General features: G+C 33.4%; 1 protein-coding gene across 5 annotated transcripts in view; it reads left to right on the top strand.

Moving 5' to 3' along the window:
• LOC114124827 (rap1 GTPase-activating protein 1) overlaps positions 1 to 24,376 on the top strand; it is a 159,109-nt gene that overhangs the window by 124,695 nt on the left and 10,038 nt on the right. For 4 of the 5 annotated variants that reach the window (XM_027988252.2, XM_050197036.1, XM_027988253.2 and 1 more), the window contains one exon: positions 10,381 to 10,641. In XM_027988252.2, the coding sequence (XP_027844053.2) occupies positions 10,381 to 10,641 (261 nt within the window). Of the gene's footprint in view, positions 1 to 2,277; positions 2,713 to 10,380; positions 10,642 to 24,376 lie in introns of those variants that run through there. The other variant, XM_027988254.2, reaches the window with a different exon arrangement.

Here is a 24,376-nt window from a genome sequence, read left to right as displayed (position 1 = left end):
ATATACATTTGAATCACCGAACACTGATGTATACCTATATAATATAAAAGTCTGGCGTACGTGTTTATATTTCACGTGACAATAATATCTTTTCGTCGTTGGACGTACGTCGAGTACATATAAAAAATATGAATGTTAAAATATTACAATGTTGCTGAAGTGCACATTCGATCCTGTAAATCCCCTATCCGCGAGGGTCTGTGATATTAAACAAAAAAAAATGCACATCGCAGCTGCGAGCAGCTATATGTTCGCAAACCCCTCGGCGGCAACTGTCACGCTAAAAAAAATTGGCCGTGGAATAAAACCAAACGCAAAAACTGGCGGTCTGCCATCAGGATCTAATAACAATACTGCGGCTATTATAATATTATACTGTTAACTCTTTCTTTTTTCGTGCGGTACGGATAAATATGCGACGCGGTCTCAACTCACGGTGTGTATCCTATACACTACGCATAGGTGTATATATGTAATATATTATACGCATTTATACTCGGATTCCGCTATACGTTATAGCTATTAATTTAATTTACAACTTATTCAAATCTAAATATTATCAACAGCGCGCGATGCGGTTTATTTAAACTCAAGTAAAATGTATTATTTTACCATAACGAATAGGTATTTAATCGAAACAGTCTTATTGTTAGCTGTTACCTAATTTATTATAAGCATAAAATAATATAATACATATGCATGAATAATATACCGTGCACCTACATCCAAATTTAAAAGTGCTCGGATATTTATTTGCTGTATAACATGTATTTTTGATAAAAAGTATATTAATTATTTCATTTTTCATACCTAAACGGTTATACCTGTTGTACTACAAAATATGTTTTGATGATAATAACAATACTATTAAAATCAATAAACAAGTTTATTAAAATGTATAGAATATTAATAATATTAAATGAAAATATTAAAACCGCTCGGATTCTAAAATAATTTACTCGATAAATTGATTGTAAACCTACGGATATCTAGAAGTTTTATTATTGAATTATTATTTACATTATTAGTTTAATATAAAGGTAAAAGGAATTACAAAACTAAGGAAATATAGGTAGTGCTGCAGATTGATTTTCCTACCTCAAGCCTTGCCATTATACATGCACGTTAATAATCTATTTCAAGTCACGCACACGTATAATATACGCATCGTATAATATTATTGTATATTGATAATAATATTATGTGTGTTTATTAAAAGTCAGTTGAAATAATATTTTCTCAAACCAGATCAATAATATCTCTTTGGCGTGCAGCTCATATTATATGTGTATATAATATTATATACGAGTCTGTGTTAAACAGGAATATTGTATTCCATATAGAAGTCGTGGTTGCAGATTACAATATATTTTGCTGGAACATCCACACACAACATATATATATATATATATATATCATCGTGACCTATATATACCACGAGATAATACGCATAATATGTCATATTATATTATATAATGCGGTAAATCACCTATTATAGTAGCCATCTAACATATACATATAACCACCGCAGGGTCGTGGGCGCACATCGACAATGGAAATAATACAAACACTACACGACTCAGAGCTGCAGTAAAATCGTATGCGTCGACGTAATACCCTTCGTATATAGTACACGAGAGCGAATTAAAAAAATGTATACACAGTCGTTAACTAGTCGTGACACGAGTTCGTGTGTATATATGGGTGCACGGCGGTATAGTATAATATGGTATTTTCGTCAAGCCGGCGACTTTCATCAACTCGGCGGTACCTATATTATGAGATCGTACGGAACGGTTTTTTTTCTTTGTCATTAATAATATCGTTATCGTTTTGTTCGCGCGGAATTATATAAAAATAAAAAAACACAAAAAATATAATAATACGATATACCCAATATTATTATTGTTATTACAAGACGGAGCGCGACATTGACGGCAACGACAACGATAATAATACTATTATAACGTAACACATACTAATAAGTATAATAATAATATCATTTTGTGTGTGTCAATCGGCGGTGCAGCGTGTCGCGGCCGAGAACGGCGGCGGCGACTTCGTCGTCGGTCGCCCACGCATCCGGCACTCGATCGTGCCAAACGGGGGGTGGGGAGGTACACGTCACCTGGTCGTCCGTCGTCGTACCTGCGGCGCGCACCCGTCCGTTGCGTTCGCGGCGCGACCGGTCGCTTTTTTATCGCGTCCGACCCGCCGCGTGGAGGGGATTCGCGGCGGCGGCGGCGGCGACGGCGGGTGCCGGGTTGTTCGTGCCGGCTGGTCTAGTTACCCGACCGGTGTCCTTCGCGCGAGCACGTACCCGTCCGGGCATGTCGCGCTGGTGGTCGTTCGCCGATCGTCCGACGTCGTACGCTTTTTTCGTTTAGCTGCCGATCGCAGATTTAAATTAACAATCCAGTGAGGCGGTGCGATATTTTACTCGCGGATATTGTGCGGTCGCGTGTTTTTTTTTTTTTCAAAAAAAAATTTACTTTTCGACCGTTTGATTACCTATCTAATTATCGTTCGGTATAATATCGGGTTGTGGTCGACGGACGCACGACGGCGCTGAAAACGGCACGGCAAACGTCCTGCGTGGACGTCCGCGACTCCTCTCCGGGTTGGATTCATTCGGTCATGGGTGTGTTAAAGTGGCGCGAGAGGCACGGCAGCCGGCACAGCCAGAGCTCGGATAACGTTAAAGGACTCCAGGTAAACGGCCTGTTATATCATAATAATATACATATAATCATTAGAAATCACGCCTCTTTATAGTTTTGCTAACTATTGCCGATAACAGCAATAGTCAAATTTACGATGTGGTCCAAAACGTAGATTGTCGAAATACGTGTGTGGCACGTGCCTTTAAAATGTCAGTGTGTATACTCAGTGCTCACGCGGCCTTTTATGTGCCGATTACCTTACCAAAATCGAACGAATGTACGTTCTACATAATTAATATATGCGGTTCTTGTGCAATTTTCGATGTGTATGCGTGACGTATGCTTTGGATGACCCTGCATTCCGTCGCTAATCCTATTCGATGTAATTTGAGCGTCTCCAAACATCTACGAGTGGGACGACGAAAGTCGAATCGACTCTCCTCGAAATAATATGGAACTATTGATTGAAGACTTTGTTTCGATAATTTCAACCTCGATTTCAACGCTTATAATATTGTTTTTATACGGTGTACATAACAAAACAATATTATATTACATGAATATTATTATTATCGTTATTAGAATTGTCCAACAAAATCTGTTTTGAGTTTTGACACGACTTAATGTTTTTCGTGTAATCAGTGGTTCCAATCAAAAACTGAATCTACCGCAGCTGTAGTGGCAGATACATAATAATAATAATATTAATAACACGTTATAATGTCACACCGTGACTTGTCTCACATTTTTCGTTTGTTGTCACACGGCGTCGCACAACGTACACCGACAACATTCGTGACGAGTTTAATCAAACATTGTTACTGTATAGTGGTATAATAGTATAATAGATCCATAGTATACCTACAGCATTGATATACACAGACTGTACTAATAGCGGACGGGGAAACACATAAATTATATGTATAATATACCTACCTACATGGTATATGTATTTATTTATCAAACACTCGACCTGGATTCGAAGTCTGATGAATAAACACAGTGTATTACTTGAATAATAATTTTGTATGCTGAAATCACGGTCCTTCAACCGGCCGTCGCGGTTTAAAAACGCGAGGTGTCGCAGAATATTGTGCATTTTCCGTTGCCTTTCGATTATACCATTAAATCTTAATATACCCGTTGCAGTATCCGGTATCGAGAGTGCACAAACACAATCGTATTGCGATCTATTCACATTAAGCGTTCGAATCAAAAACTTAAAACCATTAAGTATATTATAAATACTATATACACATATACATGCGTACTATGCGTATAAAGTGATATTTCCTATCAACCCCTATTTTATGTATTAATATTATATGCATACAGCTAGCGCGGTGGGTAATGTGTATCCGGCCGACGTTTCCCAGCTGCGTTAGTGCTCGCGTTTCTCACGTTTCGATTCTCACCATTGTCGTTTTAATATCTCGCAGAGAAGCTGATGTTCGCTGTTATGGCGATGCGATGGTGTCGGTGAGTAACCAGCGAACTAGAACGACAAACAACTCACTAGTCGCGGCTACAAATGATCTAGTACAATAATATAAAACGTAAACATTATATACAGGTATATTATTAATGTTACATGTCCGTATAGAGTCGGTATAGCGTGAACCGAGAAGAGAAACGATATATCCATAAAAAAAAAATAATAATAATAATAATAAATTATCATTAGTATTGGGATTTCGGAGAAAGCCGATGGAGTGGCAAACTACTACTACTGTAGCAGGGTATATCGGCGTGAAAGGTTCGTTTATATTCGAACGTGTTCTCGTATTGTGCATTGCCAGATTTCGCCAACCAAAGAACAACAAAATAAATACAACAATAATATTTATGCCCATGATGCAACAGTATAATGTTATTTAATATGGTAATACACCAGCAGTCTGTCGCAGCTATAGTAACATAGTGCGCGGATCATCGAAAACACAAATATTTACAAAACCATTAATGCCCCTCCCCCCTGAAGTATATTATGCATATTTGCGCATGTCAAAGTATTCGATGCGTGTCATCGGTGGATGTGGATTTATTGTATTGTAGGTTTGTAGGGTTTCGTGCATATTTAGTCCGGTCAAAAACAGACCAGTTGTTTCTACAGTAAGTACGGGTTGAAATCCGATGCTCGTTTGTCGTTGTATAGTGGCGGAGAGGGCGGAAAGGCTTATTATACGTTATAGCTTTTCGGCACTCGAGACTAACACCTGCTGTTTGTAGTAATGTAGTACCTAATTAAGCGAAATTCCATTATCGACCGAAGAAAACTGTCTATTTGGACGGTCAACGTTTTACGGATGCAAGTATCGAGTGTCGTACTAATTATTTTCTTTACGACTTGACAGTTGACGGGAGAGACTTGGCGCGCGTGGGTTTCAGGACATCCGAGACGGTTGTACTTCAATACATCCGGCCAAATGTCATGAGTTGTATTTAGATATTATACCTCTGCATATACCTTTGTATTATACAATATATCGTTACCGTAAGCCGGCCATCGGGTGTTTTCATTGGTTTCGAGTATTTTGACAATTAACATATATTGATTTAACGTCTATAATAATGTGGAGACTTGTTAAACTAAAAAATGGTAAAATGAACAATAGGAACAAAAATGAATTGTTGCCATTGGCTTCTGTTATCAAATAAATCATGTTCTAAAACGGAAACCATAGTTAGTTATAGTCCGTGATTTTGGAGCTGCTGATAGTTATTTTAAAATATACACGCAACGTTAATCCTTTTTAATACCGTAATGTATGGACAATATATGGATAAAGGGGAGGTACAAAAGAAGAAGATTAAAATGAAATATCAGTTGTATGCAGTGTGCGAGCAGTAACTACTGATTCACACGGGACTAATATTCCTTTTGTAGCATTATTTTTAACGTACAGCCGAATTTTATATTTTACACAGTAAGTTATTGCAGGTATCTAAGAGATAAATTTAATCTTCCAAACAGCCGTTGTTGAAAGAGTTGTTCGTTTTATTGAACGTGTTGGTAAACTCCTACAGACATTGCGGTGTGCCACGTAAAATAAATATTATATTTTATTAATATTTACTAAGTAATATATATATAGTAAATATTATTTTGTTATTTTAATTCAAAAATATTGTATTTATACTGCACAGACAGCATATTTATGTACTTTTCCAAACTTCTACGATTCTTGGAACTTTATAAATACATATCATATGTACCTATTAATATATAATATTATAGTCTATTGGTATAGAATTAAGTTAGACTAGACATTATCGCTGAACTGAAATAACAACAATAGTGAAAATTTAATTTCCTGTTGCAACCGGAGCCATAGATATTATATTATTCAATTTATGTTGCACATACAATTATCTTTAATTATGCTTTTATCAATTTCCCGGTAGCCGTCGCCGAGTACCTAATACTAGCATAATATTATTATCTGTTTTCTATTGGATAGCAAAAGTCTATATTCTACGATTATTATTACAGCCAACACTCAAAACTACGTGTGTTGTAATTATTGACTGATTGAAATAAAATCATCATTTTTTTTTTTTTTTTACTATTTAGGTACCTACCTAATAATAATAATACTAATTAAGGATTACAAACACTCTAACAGTTAACTAGAAAGTTTTAAAATCCACTAAAATTAAATATGAAATCAATCAAACATAATATTATTAACTACTAAGTTTTTATTCAGTGTTGAATGTTTAAAATAAATAATACGTTATTATGATTACGGAAAATTCGATATTAAACATTCGAACCCGGTAAAAGTTAATTCATGTTGCTTTTGAATTTAATTGAATTGGTGAACAATAAACGTGTTGGTTTTAACCAAATAGTTTTATGTTGTGTTTAAAAAAACACTGAGCACAATAACCTCAACTCAAATAGTATGATGCATTGATGCTGCATATTATAAAAATTATGTTTGATTTAATTTTGTACAGTATTTATTTTAAAACTATTTTAAAAATGTATTTTAAACTTTAAACGGAAAAACGCCTTTATTATTTAAAATGAAAAGTGTAGATAGGTACAAATCTATTATAAATGATGTTCCATAAGGCGGACAATCGGTAGCGAATAAAAAAAAACTTTTCTCATTATACCTCACCGTATAATGCAGAATAAGAAATATTTTCGGTGCAGTTAAGCACAATGAGATTCTTTACTTAGTTCTTTTTTCATATATATTTCTTTTAGTGTTCAGATATAGGAACAATTTCGTTTATCCGAGTTTCATAAATCATACTCACAACATACAGTCCCCCAGTATCGCTTTCCAGATGTCTTCTTATTAAAATCCCCCGTTCTCTCGCCACCACCCACCGCCCCTCCTTTAAATATTGTTTCTTTTACGGTAGCGTTTCTCGGTTTCCAACTGTGCAATTTATATTTACAACACTGTCCACCCCTCCCCGTCAACTGACACACAATGTTTTCTCAAAACCGGAAAAATATACTCATACTCGTATTATACGCAAATATTTATACGTGTGTAGTATAATATTATAATGTATGGGGTTTTCTTTTTTTTACTGTACGTTCTACGCGTGCTATAAAACTGTTACTCAATCATTTAGCGGACTAGTGCGCTCTTTTTGAACTGCAACAGCGTTACAAAAAAATATATATATATTGACGAACTGTATTACATATATTGTGTATTATATTTTATTCAGAGCGACGAACGCACCGCTCTTTCTATGGTGACGATTACGTGCCCATGAATAATTCAACGTCGTTATGATACACGTTCATTTCTTCTCGTACCCCGTACACACATCTATACGACACCGGGTATAGACTACCCCTTCCCATCTCGTAGTCGTCGTCTAAAGAAGGGATATTTAAATTGCAAAAGACTAGTTTCGCGCTACACCGGTAAACGCACTTCGCCCACAAGTCCGTTACGCGAGACCGCCGTTGTTGTAAACCGGTATAAGGATACACGATTTCCTATTATTATTATTATTATTATATATGATACGCATTTTTCGGTGGATACTTGGTAGAATAAATAAATACAAATTTCCATACACAAATGTTTTATATTATTGCGTTTGAAAATTAACTGTGATGATTGCAATTTATCCAAAAATATTTTATAAAAACACCCTTTTCCCCAATTTTTTCTTAATTTTTTATAAATGATACGATATTCTTTTATTACTATACATCTATAATATTTAATAAACAAAACAACTTTGAAAACCTGTATGATTTATGTTATATTTAATAAGCAATACATTTATTGATATTTTAAAGTTAAAACCCTATTAAACTCGATGTCACATGATACTGTTTTCGTAATAATTTCATACATAGAATTTACTTATAGGCTATTTGTTAAAATAATAATACTAAAAAAAAATTGATACTTAAATTATAAATATAAACACGATTCTTTTTCAATGTCCATTAGATTGTTAGATTAAGACGTAATAGTTTATAGTATAACTTATAAATATCAGTATTATTGATTATTATGTAATGTGTTATCTTAAGGTTTGCGATAAAATTAATTATTTTTCAAAATAATATTATATTTTATTATTTTATAATGGCCTGTAGGTAAACTTTTCTGTGTTCCACCGCAATCATCATGATAATTGATTAGCGTCGGATCGTGGCAACGTTGCAATTTTTAACTATCAGGTAAACCGTACGCAGTCGTAATAACAGTGATAAAACGATTTAGTATTTTTGATAAGGAAGAGCATATTTTTCAATCGTACCCAAATGTAAATAGGCATCCGACAGTTTCCATCGCGGAAAAATAATGTATCAGTTACGATAGATATTACACATGCGCTTCGCTCGTGACACGGGTACTTTGTGTGGGTAATATATGTTTTCCTACCCAACCTAGGAAAAAAACCCCATGGGCCATGGCCCGGTAGTATGCGGGAAATGTCTGACCAAAATACCTCTCCGTACGTATAAATTGTATTATGGCAATATTTCACTTACACCCAAGTAACACAATATGGGAACTATAGGCTTATTTTCCTACCATAAACGTGTATGCAGAGTACGTGCAATATTTTTGAGTTGAATCAATTTTTTAAACATAATATATAGAATTGTGTACAATTATTTTCGTTTTTCATAATATGTCCATTAAATCATTATAATAGTATATCATTCGTACATACTCTGATGTCGTTTAAATAAGTCGAGGATTGGTATATATTTTTATAAATTAGACATAAAAATAAGACAAACAATTTAGAAGACATAATTTATTTGTATTAATTTTTTTTTTTTATCATTTTACTAGTCTTCCCAATTATTATTAATGTGTGTATGTGTAATGTGTATATTAATAATTCAAACATTTCATGTAGGTACACGCCCTCTTAAAATAATTTTTTCATTGAAATATTATATATGTACGTATGTAGGTATCTAATTGTTGTTTTAATTGTGTAAATAATGTTCATCTTGTGCAATATCTTTCGATTAGTTTGTGTATACTTAGATTATGTAAAATCTTAGAGTTACTTTTTAATTAATTGTTAAATAATAAATATTTATGACTATGAAATGACTTGTTAAAAATGTAAATAACAATTTAGAATATTATTATACATTGTTGCCTTGTAGAAACATTACATTTTAAATATGAATTACCGAAAAAGGGACAAAATAAAAGTTATTCTTTTGGGGCACTAAAAAGTGAATAACGAATGGAAATTTCTAACAACTGCATAACCATTAACTATAGCTTACCTTTTTAGTTTTTTTATCTGACCAAGATACCTGAATTTCCTGTGTGGCACAGGAAATCGAGCTCACGGTCTAGTAACCAGGTAGGGGTCTGTTGTGTTTTTAAAATATTATCTTTGTTCCCATAGTTCGTTTTTAAACTGACATTAAAATTATAATATTACTGTAGGTATGCACTCTATTTAAACGTTAGGTACATACAAATCAAATAGTTTCGCGGAGAATTTAAAGTTAACAACCTCATTGTTTGAAATTTTTAAAGCTGAATGTTAAAAAAATATGAAAAAAATCTTACTAAATTAGTAAATAATACTGAAGAAAAACAACTCATCTTGTAGTAAATATAATAAAAAAAAAAACCACCAGAGATAAATTAGGGTGTAATGAATAATAAAAAAAAAGTTAATTATCATGAATTTCCGTTTCAATGTTTAATGGAAACCAACTTCACACAAGGACAGCGGGTGTTTGAACATCATGTATATTAGGTTTATAAGTATATATTACTATATTATGTACAATACAAATATGCTGCGTACATTCATTTGAAATGGGCAATCGTCAATTCGACTACCTAGTATATACATAATACTAATCATTTGTTTTACAGTTAATTCAATTTTGAACATAATTGGATGGTTAATTTTAGGTTATAATAAAATAATATTATGTATACAAGGCAAATTTCAAGGTTTTTATATTATTATTTTCGGTATCGGACATCTTATTATTGTAGTGTAACCGTCCTTCTAATATACTTATAAGTAATAATATAACATAATAATTATAATAATAATAACAATATTATAAATTGTTATTATGCCAATGAACTCTATTACATGGTATTATGATGTAATATACAATTTAGTATTATAATTAAAATTATATATATTTTTTTTTTTTTATGAAATATAAATAATTATATCAACTGTAATAATATAATAACAATTGTTGTACGTTTGTTTACAGACATCTAGAGATGAGCGGACGACTATTGTACCGACGCCGGAAGCGGCTGGAAATGGATCCCGTGAACTCTTAGAGGAGACATTGAAAGGTCCTAAACCATATCCCAACATCGTTTTACCGACCGGCGGTGGTTTTTGGATTGATGGCCAGGATCAAAACGAATACGAGCCTGCTGCTACCTCCGGTGGAACCTGTACGTGGAATAATAAAATCGAAACCGATGACACAGCCAAAGCCTATCGCAGATACTACATGGGAAGGGTAAGTGTTCCGTTTATCAAATAGAGCGTACTTATTTAGTTTGTACTAGGTATTGTTTTTTATTGTCAGGATTACTTTTTTTATATCTGCATATTATTACAATTATTATTTACAAATAAAAGTGAATATTAATAATATATATTTTAAAGAGGCCAATACGGATTTAAGACCTATATGATCATACTTAATTCTTAACATCAACCTTAATATAAATTTGTAGTTGACGAATAATATAATAATGATTTTGAAAACAAAAAAACGCTTGTACCATATATTATTATCGGTGGTGCCCCGAATAAATTACTACACGACCGCTGCGGGTAGTCGATTGTGCGTGGTGTGTACATATTTATAATTTAGATTAATTATTATTAATTCATAATAATAACGTAATGGTAGTGGTACCTTCTTCTATAGTTGTTTAGTTCGATTTAGTCCAAGGTAATTGCCTTTTTTTTGCGCTTTTCGTATGCCCCAGACACAATTTATATTGTTATACGACCTCATAAATTTGAACGTGCGTTTTAACGAAGACAGTGTCTCATGTTTACCGTAAACTGTCGTGCATTTCTCGAGAAATCCGTTTCTTTCTTTTTTTTTAGACTAAATTAATAACAAACTGCACGCTAAGCATTCAATTTATTAATTTTTTTTATCGAGGGTTGTACTATTACGTATTCGATATAATCTAATATTTATACCATGACATGGACGAGCAATCAATGTTGACTTTTATTTATAAATTTATAGTGATCAGACATACATTTTTTCGTAAAACAGTGCTCATTTTTATGCACTGTTCTAGCGTCCTTAACATTAATGTTGTGTGCAAAAAATTTTACTTTTTTTTTAAAATATAACGTGTTAGTAAAATAATAGTACATATGTTAATCATTTTTTTATAATTCGATTATTCATTAATGTTAAGTGGTAAAGTGGTTTATTCAATTTGTTATTTAAGTTGTGTCACGTTATTTTTTTTATCAGTGATAGTTATTATCACATTACATAATACAACAATCCACAGAATAATACGGTTTACAAACGTTGAATGTTGTTTTAAATTTTTGTATAATATTTTTAAATTATACAATTTATCAACTGTTATTTAAGTTAATATGACGTAGAAAATATATAAATAAATATTTGTATTTAGAGTTTATTATTTATTCAATTATCTATTATAGAATATTTCTTGTATTTTCATCAAATTTTATGTATTTTAATGTTTTCATTATAAAGAAATACGTCTAATGAGTTGACATACAGAATAGCTATGAAATTATAATTTAAATTAACTATTTTCTATAGTTAATAATTAAAATAGAAATAATAGAGTAATCAGATAACAAAAAAAATATTTGTATATAAATAGAGATGACCTATGTGCAAAATGTGTAGAATAGCATACACACTGGCCAATTATTATCTCAACGGAAAAGTTTTTTATGATTGTGAAGCAAAGTTTTAAAATATACATAAATTTTTTTTTTTTTGATTTTTATAACTGGTCACCATATTATAATAGACATTTATTGCTGTGCGCATACGTAATAGTATACAAATACGGGATCCTTGACGTAACCCCCAGAGTCTATTACCGCGGTATAATTGCAATTTCGCCATCGTAAAATACCGGACTCTGGAATGATTTACGAGCTCCCCCGCACCTCGCCGTTTCGGGTTGACTTTGCTAGCTCTAAAATTTGTTTTCAATCTAATGACGCGGTGTTTTACCTTTTACGTGACTGTGACTTATGTTCGCGCCCGCGCTATCCGAGCTAATCGTTTTGCTGGATAATATTTATCTTTATAATTCACCGCTGAGAACTCACGCACTTACGACGGAGTATATCACCTATTTACTATACTAGATATACAACATGCAGACCGTTGAGGGAACGCGTTTATATGAGTAATTATAACAATACAGTATATTATACAATTATCCAGGTAGGTACATAATAGATATTAAATTATTATACACCCAGAGCGCAAATTATGGACAATAATATTAATCATAGTGTATTATATAAATTGTAATACTATTTATTAATATCGCATTCACCGTAACAGTCCTCATCGTCGCCACAAGTCGAACTCGTCCCGCACATGTAGAAGTTGATGACCTCACACCCGCGTGTTGTACACCGATCGCTTTTTTTGATAACTATTCACCGTGTTGCGTAAACTCTAACGAAAACGGACGAGATTTATAATTTAATTTATATATTACCTACGGGAGTAACATGCGTGAGTCTTACGTTTAATTTTTACAAACAGAAATTATAATTTTTGTTTACGTCTTCGTTTGGAATCGTGGCGACCAGTGAAATCACGGCGCGTGGTGTTTAAAAAGCGTATCGGGTAGTCGATGCTTGGTATACATAGTTGAACGTGTATAATTAAAAAAGTGTGTTTGTAAACATTCAGTACTGACTAATGTTTTTCTCTATGTTTAATCCGAAAACGAAAAGTGCTATTATATTTGAAATCGAGTCTAATTTTAAATAACTTCCTAAAAAAAACGATCGAGCAAATATCGTTGTATAGTACGGTATTGTATTATGTAGTTGTCTGAACGACACTTTAAGTGTAAATATTATTATCTTTAAAAACCACATTAATTTTCTACTACTTAGTGACGGACATAGTTTAAATATTAAACAATAATCGTTCGTTGAAGTCTGGCAAATGACAATAATCATAATTATTAATTATATTAATATACGAGTATGTAGGAAAAATGACTTGTTCAAGTGTATAATTTTATGTCCTCCGGTTAAAAAGTCTTTGTCGGCTCTCGTAGTTCCGTGACCTCGCCATCACGTTAATCTAATTTCTATTTTATTTTCAAAATAAAAAACAAAACCACTTCATATTTGAGATGCATTTTTATTGCCTGCCGGGGACCGTTCGAGTGTTAATTCGGTTTGTGTGGATGGTTTTAATATTTGGTGAACACACTCCGACGGATGAGCACATTATAATATATTATTCGTACAAACACACACGCACACAATTGTAATAATATATCATAACGCTCGTGTCGGGTCCACATTATGTTAAACCTCGCTTCAAACGACCGCCGCGCGCACGCGAGTACATAATAATAATAATATTATATCTTATATCATAACATATTTTTTTGTCCATAATATAACGCACTTCTATTTCGACCTTCGGCGTAATTTTTATAATTCTAATATAGCACTGTAGTGGAGAGAAGTAACTCGATGAGAGGTAATTCGAAGCTGTAACCATTATTTTTATCCATCCCACGTTGTTTTTGTTATTTATCTCGTATCGCGCTCGACGCTCGGTAAACGACAGTTTTGTAGTTGTTTTTTCCTTTTTACTATAATAGTTTTCGACACACGATCGTATTAAAATATTATGTGTTTGTGCACGTTTTAATTTTGTTGTTATATTATATTATTATATGTGTCCGACCGACCGTTTTAATATAATTAAAACCCTGGCCGCGAATACGCCTCGTAACATTTCAACACCGATGACCGACCGAATGTGTGTGTACCTACATGATATCTATATTATTACGTTTTTTTTTTTTTTACTCCGCTCCGTCATCGTATGCGTCAACAACACAGGTCGTCAGACTGACAGAAGTCTGCACAAACGTTTCTATTCCACTGCCGCCGCCCCGCGCGTTAATATACCCACTGTAAGCTGTCACGTGAGACGTAGAGGTACAGCGAAACGAAACGATTACGTACAACGCTCACGGTTTGTAACTTAACATCATTTAGAGAGCGATGTTATACTACCTATATACATTGATACTACAGCTACTAAATTCTGTTTGTATCGCGTGCAATATGGAAACAACTTGATTTTTCTTCCATCTTGAATAATATATGTTTTCATTATCGGAGATCTCGATCTCGCAGTATATATTATATTATACATATAGTAGATAAGTATGCAGATATACTATAGGAGCCGTTTACGTTAAACATAATATATATATATATATATATATATATATTATATGTGTGTGTGTACATTATAATAATATATGATTTGAACGCAATATTCGAAACACTCTTATACTTCGCATTACGTTCACTGTGACGGCGACGGCTAAACTTGGGTATCAAAGCTTTTTTGATTTTTTAATAACCGCACACATAAGAAACCATCATTAAACGCGTATAACATGACGTTACATATTATATGTATACTTAAAATAAATGAAACGGAACAAGACGTGTAGTCGTAAAAACACGTCACATTTTACAAATCCCTCGTACACAATCACTCTGTATAAAATATTATCATAAAATTATAGTAATATTTATCCGATTATATTTTCCTTTTACTACACGACGCTGTTGAAATATTTTTACAAAATTATGGCTACACATTTTACACATTATTACTTCTCACATAATGGTATACTTCATAGATTACACGGATTATAAACTCCGATCTCAGTATATTATAGAATATGTATTTCGTATTAGGAGTAGAATATTTCATGACAAATTAAGGATAAAAATTTTATATAAAACGTATTATTACTGTTACATTTTTAGTTGCATTCTCTATAAATATAACGAATTATTATTTTTGTTTATTCTTTGTTATAATTGTATAGCTTAAGTCCCGTATATTGTTTAAGCGTGTTGTGTATCTACCACCTATGTAGTAAACTTTCGAGCATTTATCGCATTCATCTTTAAATGTTGTAATCCCTAACAATAATTCTCGTTCTTTGTTGTGGTTTAATCGTGGTCATTCTTTAATGTCGTGTTTGCGTGCAAACTTCCTCGACAAACCAAAGCGAATAAAGGTTGACAATAAGTCAACATAAATTTAAAACGGCCAAAAACGATTTATTTTCATAATGGTTTTGATTTTTTTTTTTTTTTAGATTCTTTATTTTATTTATTTAACCGAGTATAGTTTCCCCAGCCACAATATAATAAAATTCTGAAATATAATCCTATAAATGGTAGCCGTTTGGACGGTACACAATAATAATAATGACATTAAATATTGTATACAGGCTGACGTCGTTGTCTTAAAATAGACTATAAAAAAAAGTATAAGTCTATGACCCTCGCGCAGTTTGGCGTTGGTCGATGGGATACGTATAATAATATATAAGTTATAATATATGAGCAATACACGTTTTTGTTCACCGTAATCGTTATTTATATTATTTACTATGTATATTATAGTTTCTATTGGATAATATATGGATGAGAACTCGTTACGAGTGTTACAACAACCGCGGTGTAAGTTGTATATATACTGACATTGACCAACAGTAACCATTTCACCTGATAAATCGGTTGGCTTTTCATCGGTTTCCAGTGAACGTTAATGTATTATGCGGGACTGGCGTTTTCGGATGAGTGCGTGCTGTTTCCGGCCGGATAAGAGGCTCGAGGGAAGAATGAGCAGGTATTACGTACAAGGTGTTGGTACTGCAGGGTTTGCGCATACAAAGCGGGCAGGTGGTTTTAGTGTGCATCGGGTTTGGACGAGAAAATATATAGTTTACAAGAAAAACGTGCTCGGCGTATGCTATCGCCACAATGTACACAATAGTCGCTATAGTATAATACGTGTATAGGAGTAGGTTAAGACGCAGATAGGGTGGTTAGAGTTACCTATATACATTATATATTTATATATTCCTACATTTGTTCGGTTTTACGACAAACGTTTTTCCAACACACCAGCTGACGAAACTGTTTTTTTTTTCACAATTTTTATTCTGTTTTCACCTGCAGCATTAATAATATATTATGTATCGGAAATCCACCTATAGGTTAAGCGGCCGATTTCCTTTAATATGTTTACGATGGCGAATTAAATTTATACAAGAAATATCGTCACTTGGGGTAAACAATTTAGTCCATATAAGTATAGAAAACACAACTGTACCATTGCATCAGGAGGTTAGATACAATTTTTTTCGATTTCTCGATTCAGAACACATTTAAAGCGCGTAAACATTCTCTAAAAAAAAAAAACTGTTTTGTGTAAAGTTTGCTCGTCATGAGGGCATAGCATAAATATATTATTGATCGTTTAGTGTCTATACAGTAGGTACCTTTCAAATAAAAATTGTATTAACCGTGGCACACTAGGTGACCCAGAAAAAAAGGTCTCTCGGGCCTGTGAATAAAAACCCACTCCGAGTTCTCCTGTTTGAACAACGACCTTTGTCGAATTGAAATTCTTTAACGACCTTTTATCTTTCGTCGTTCGACCTTAATGTATTTGGATAAATAATAGGTATTTATTTGTATTTTTATATATATATTTCTCTCTCTTTCTATAGTTTTTTTTAATTCGTTGAAAGCTTTACCTACGTATATTATATAGTCAACAATGAACTTTAATAATTATGCACAAAGGCTCGTTTTCTAAACCACATTAATGATTTATAGTTCGATCACAAAATTTAATCTATTCTGTGGTTTGATTATCGTAAACAGACATGTTAATTTTTGGGGTTGGAAAATAATGACGTTCAACTATGATATATAGATTCATTAATATCATAATTCATAATATAGTAGAGAGGTCTTACAACACGATGTACACGGGTTCCTCATTACATCACCTATTGGTAACCATACAGTTTGATCCTTTATTAATAAAAATGATATTATATTTTTCGTTAAATAAATAACAATATTTAATATCTAATATATTAGTTGTTTATATTACAGCTTAATAATTTAAAGACCCATGGAAATATTAACTACACTTAAAGTTTATGTCTAATTAAAACAAAAAATTCACTCATCTCTTCGTTAAGAGTCTAAAATTTTTTTTTACTTGTCAGTTATTAAATTTGAAAATGTCTATTTTTTCCAGTACCTATTTTAATCATTAAAACAGCTAATACACATGTAACGTATTTACGTATGTAGATGTTTACTGTTATTTTTGTAGATAGATTCATTTCTAAAGCTAAAAAAAAAAAATAGTAATATTATAATTTTTTTGTACCTAACTATTCACTGCATTCTATTTTATACCGTTAACAAGAGTCCTTCATTAGACGGTCGGTAAAATATGAAATGTAATCATTTCTGACTTCGTTAGTCCGTAATTGATGATTGTTATCATTATACGAAACACATGGCGGCGGCGTCTCTTTTTTGTCCAGTGGATGTTATGTTATTGTTATTTGTATAATAATATACACAGCGCGTCCGTCATCGCGGTGAACCGTTCGTAATTTCGATATTTTTCTTTTCCTTTTTTTTCGGAACCAACGGCTGCGGCTAATACTACAACGGATACCCGACGACTATAATACGCAATGTCACCGCGGGAATATTATAAACTTCCGAGTGTGGGACGACTTGCACTGTATTGTAGTATTTTAATATAACTACAGGTCTACAGCAGTCTGCCTGTATACATGCGCCTACACGTTTCCCTGCAGTCGTGGTCGTTCCCGACACACGTCGTGATTTCTTTGTAAATACCTGTATTAATAGTAGTACCTACATGTATATAGAATTCGTATGCCGGAGGTCTATGACCCTCCTGTGTACAAAATATCAAAAAACGTATATTATAATATATTGCGTTGCGCTATTTCGTTTAATCCGTTTTTTACTCGATAATTTTTTGGACGGAAATTTAACCACAGTCCTCGGCATAATAATATTATACACTTATTTTTGACGATAATATCTCGCGGGTCGCCCTGATACGGCGTAAACAGTATATAATAATATACATAGCTAGGTACATGTGCGGCACGTGACGCATGCACCTTATATCACTGTGATCACCGATGTCTGCTCATTGCTGCTGAGAACTACAGTTGTCACGCGTCGGCGGCGTTCACGACTGCGGCGACGACGACGACGACGACGTAATGTGCCTCCTCCACAACCCATTATGATGCCATTGTCTAAAGAAGACTCGAGCGCCATATGGTTCGCCGTCGTTTTATGTAATCCATTGTTACCGAGCACCCTTACCCTACTTCCTCTCGCACCATAATCATATGAATGATTTCATGTGGCCGGTTATGCGTGCGTTTTTACCTGATTGCGCTCTGCGGGAGGCGTATATACAGACACGGGAAAATATGGGCCCACGCCGGTTTGCCGCCTAGATCGGTTAAGTCCCTGGCGATGTATAACGTGATATTATAATACGACATCGACACTACGATGTTATTATTATGGTGTACACGCCCGACGGTTTTGTGATGGGGGTGAACGGTGGGAAATAGCTGTTTAGTATGCAAACCGCTGCAGAGGTGGCAGCCGCTTTCGGTGAGATTTAGCCGATATGTATGCACTATGCACATTATCATTATTATAATAGTGATACATTGTTATCACGATCAGACGTCGGTCTGTCCCTATACAAGCGCCGCCGCCGCTGATCCGCCACCCCCGTCACATCGTGCTGGTCGAGCCTCGACGTAAACGTTGTTCTCTTCCTTCCGGATCAACCGTGATTATTATAATACCTTCATAAATACATAATAAATAATGAAACTAGTTATAACTTATTCAGATGGCTCGTTCGTGTGAATTTACCACGGGGGTGTGTCGATACAAAGAAAACCGCAGCGCATAATATAATATATTTTGTCGCAGCGCTTAATTATAGAACTCTATAAGTCCTTCGGTATATACATGTACCTATATATTATTATATATTTATTACTATATGATGTCGTCTTACGCTATCGGTGTTTTTTTTTCAAAAGCCGACAATGTTATTGTACGTTTTTTCTCTCTTCGAGGATACACCCTAAGTACTGCAGTGTTTTATTGTTTTTCAATCCGTTTACCGAGCAGAGTACTGCAGGCATCTGCGATGTAGTTTACGGAAAACGCGATGGCGTTGATATTATATATATAAGTATCTAGGTAATATCGACGACCGACGAGAGTCGAGTTCTCAAAACAATGGACGTATTTTTTTATACTGCAATGTCAAAGTCGTATTATTTTTTTTCAATTCTCTCTGTAGTAGTCCTAAACAAAAACTCCATACACTTGAAGCAATAATATACCTATAGCGTAAACGTTATATTGTGTTTATATTTTGTGCGATTGTACATAAACATTTCAATACTTACGGCGAAAAACCTGAAACAATGACATTAAATCTTACAACAATAATAATAATACCTTTACATGCGTACAGTATAATATAATGTATATAGCGTGGTAAACGTAGGCTTTTCGAGACGATACAATATTGTAATAACGATAAAAATAATACAAAAATATAGAGTTCAGCCGAAACGCGCGTTTCTCGTTCGCCCACTCGATTTTGCTATCTCCGGGACGAAATATCTCGGTTTAACGGCGATGCTGGCGTATTTCCCCCCGCCTATGTATAATGAACGACGACGAAACGAGCGTATGACCGCAACATGGCGTGCGATAACTCGATATGATTGATCATCATCATCATCATCATGTGTAATGAAATATCGCAGTATTAAAATGTACATATGCATTTATTCGCATTTGGAATTTAGATAACTTTCTCGCACCGCAGATTGTTATATAGATATAATAATATTGTTGTTCGGACAATACACGATATTCAATAGTATTAACATTATTTATTAATTTAAGCTACGCGCCAATTGCAGTGTTTCGATTAACGAAAAAAAAAACGTATTACGTATAATAACATGACATTAATTTTATTTTTTATTTTTTTTTTTTAATAACACGTATTGGTATAATAGCAAATTTGGTTTTGTGAAGGCGCATTGTTGTAATAAAACCTTATAGAAGTATATTAATAATTATTGTATACGGTTTTAACCATACGAGGCGTGTGATTTCTTTCCTACGCGTTTTTATTAATTATATCTGCATTGTATGTAATATTACACCTAGTTAACGCGTATATCGAGTCTTATAAGTGTGTACTATATACTTACGAAGTGCCGCAATTCATTACACTTGTTTTCTTCATTTTTTTTTCGCACAGTTGCCTTTGATATAACAAGTATACATCTATAATATAGCATCATCGAAGGTCGTTTTTACGACGATCGTTTCTATATTTTATTTATTCATACACTGTAAAAAATTACGAACTGCAGCGAGTGCGAATATACGAGACTAACATCAGTTATCGTTACCTATACTCGAAATCGTATATAAAATATAATATATAATATTACCTACGTGACCGTCGGGTCGTGACAAATCAGGCATTATTCAAAAAACGTTCCAGTGGCGACAATTAATATTGTAATTCGGATTGCTATATTTTGTTTTTGAGACGGTTTTTATGTACGCATAGTAACTATTATATACCTATATAAATATTGTGCGCGCGCAGACGGGCCATTGTTCTTATATATACCTAGCTATAGCTACCCATAGTATAATAGATTCTCATCAATCCGATTTAGCTTCTTCGGTAACTGTACGTCTGCAGATTTTTTGTACATTCCGACGTGTACGCTTTTCTCGTCTAATTCGATTTTTCCCGCTTTTTGTATCGTCGGCGCGCTGCATTCGACGACTAGAGAGGGAAAATTATCTTTGCGCGACGAACGGGTCTCGCTCCACCGCCGAGGCAATCGTATACGACGATGACAATATATATATAGTAATGTTATTACGATATTTTCTCAAAATACATCGACAACTGTGACCATTTAGTAAACATTATTTATAACGTTTTTTTTCTATATATTTCAAGTGAACTATAATGCTTTGCGTTATTGCGGAACGCTATACTGTTTTTGCTTTGGACAGAAATTCGAGTCCCGCAATGCCTATTTTTCGTACAGGACTGTGGAATAGCCTTCGCTTATCTTCGTATATTTTTTATTGCATTTAGTGATAATTTAGTGTGTTGTTTAATTGTTAGACGTTATTATAACGTGTACCTATATGACGCATACACACGACGTGAAGAAAATTGCAGAGTCGCTATAATAAAGTATGACCTTTTGTTAGGTTGGCATGTTCTACGACGTGTAAACGATCGATGAAAAGTAATATTATTATACCTACCTATGATTAATTAAATATCACGCGTTGCAATAACAATAATAATAATAATAATACGAATGTACCTGTTGTAGTGCCTATACTATAATATTATTATACCATTAACGCGTAGAAAAAATATACACCTACGATATTATGGCGTGTGTGTACAATTTGTACGTTTTTTTCCCTATCCATATTCGAGTTCATTTCCGTGGCAACCCGATGCGTTTGTGGACATCACAATAATACACTACGAAACTATTATTATTACACACGTATGGAATGTACCCATACATTATGTCTATGTGTATTGCACTGTAACGTTATAATATGGTATTACACGTTTTGATGTGTGTGTGCGCGTGTACGCGGTTCGCACGACGAAAAAAGAAAAACCAAACATATAATATAATGATACTTTTTCTGTTTTTTTTTATGTAATAGTCGTACGTTTTTTTCATTTTATTATTGTTGTGTTATTATTATATTTTCATAATGGGTGGTGCGTTGAATATTCACGTTTCGGTGACGTCACGTAGGTACCTATACGGACCTGTACGTGAATACCGCCGCAATTCGGCCGTTTATCGTTGACCGACCGTGAAACAACGCCACCGTGCCGTGTCCATCGCAGACCGCAGCTGCTGTACAACAGTGTTTTAGTATTCCTATATATTATTCCTAATAAACGTTTGTTCTCCCGTTTAAAAAGTGCTTACAACGTCAGGAGAGCGTCGATGGTTTTTTTAAATTAGACTTTATCGGTCACGACGGTTCGGCTACCGTTCTATACACCAATATAATAATCATAATCATTTGTCGGAGTTTATATTTTATTCTCTTATACCTATACTACATATATAATTATGTGCCTATACACATCAATATTGCCTGTATGGGTAACTAAAATATTTTATTTGATATGCGCCGTTCATTTTATTCCTCATAATAATTAATATTATATTATATTATACATTACAATATATATATATGTGTCAGTACACCGCTAACGGTTTCCGCAAAATTTCCCTGAAACAATAAGACTGTAAAATAATAATATATTATAATGTACACAACATTGTACGCGTTATAATGTGTATAGTTATCGTATACCGAGAGATAAGTATATATATATATATATGTGTGTGCACACTGTAAATGGACGATATTGGAAAATACATTCAACCGTGATTTGGCAGCAAGACCGTTTGTTTTTATTTTAAACTCAAGCCATTAAACAGGTTAAAAGTTCTGCCTCCAAACAGCAGCAGTGGTCGCATATTCATGCATATATGTATATAATACGGTTGTCCCCGGTCGTTATTTTTTTCTTTCTTCACTTGAATCTATTAAAGTAAAGTACCTTTTCGAGTTCAAAACAATATATTATTATAAGCACGGCAGCGTGCTTCTAAAAGTAAATAAAAATTTCATCTAAATCATTATTTTTATTACCGTAATAGTTGTACGAGTATACAGCTGAAGTAGCACTTTTACGAGACCATTAATGACGAGGGTGAATTTTCGTGATTTTCGGTTGGCGCGAAATCGTTTTACAATTGGTATAGCATTGCCAACGGCAAAAGGTACATAATACTCGTCGCATATAATAATATATTAATATGTAATTTCCTCCATAGTGTTTGCCTACATTCCTCTGAACATTGTTCTACCCTACAAATCCCCCTGTCTCGATCGTTATCAAAACATCACAAACAAAACGAAATTGTAAATTATTAGGTTTTCGGACTTTTGTCGTTGCACCACCACGTACCTACCTTTGTTTTCATTCACCGTCGGTGGGTTTACATAATTCTCGACGACTGTTTAATGGTTCTTTTAACGTCGGAATAACTTTACAGTATACGCTGCAGATGTTATGTTTATTATTATATTATATTTTGTGAGACTGTTTTGTTTTGAGTACACTTATACGCTCACCGAGTCGTTATTATAAATAATTCAATCGGTTTACGCGTCATGTATTCAGACGCAAGAAAAATTGAATTGGTTTCTACTGTATACAGCTATTATGTAACGTCTGCAACGTTCGAAATTGAAGTATAATTTTCAGAAACTAGACTCTAGAGCAATATATTTTTTATTTTTTCATGTGCCGTAATAATGTTATATTCTATAGAAATAATTAAAGAACTTATACGGTTAAGTAATTTTTCGTTATACATTTACTTGTTCTTAAAAATATCAAGTACTTTTTAAAAAAAAACGTGCTTGATTTGATTAGTTCTATATAATATGTAATATTGAAATAAGTAGCTATACTATTTTTTTCGTATGGTTTTTCAAACGTAGTTAATAATTTTATATAATGTTCGTAGTATACTGTTCTACGTAGGTACTGATAATATTATAATATCTTTTTATGTGTTTTTTTTTTATATACCAATTCGAGTTGACATTATACCTGCATATTTTAATTTATCATGTTTATACTTTGTGTATATACTTACCTATAATGATAGTATATACCATTAGCTGCAATGTAATCTTGTACATTTAAATTAGGTTTACCTTTCACAAAATATAATTAAGAAAATAGTAGTGAGATGATTATTTTTGCGTTGTGTTTAAATAATTTTTTAGATTTCCCTTAGCACGAAATCCACTGGTTGTGCGATTAGCATGTATTTGTATATGTGTATTTATATATACACCCACACACACGCACACACATGCACATAATAATATATGTGTGTGTGAATTTATACAAATATTTCAAA

Source organism: Aphis gossypii, chromosome 1 (genome assembly GCF_020184175.1).
Source record: "Aphis gossypii isolate Hap1 chromosome 1, ASM2018417v2, whole genome shotgun sequence".
Lineage (NCBI taxonomy): Eukaryota > Metazoa > Arthropoda > Insecta > Hemiptera > Aphididae > Aphis > Aphis gossypii.
This window is presented reverse-complemented; position numbering and strand designations above follow the sequence as displayed.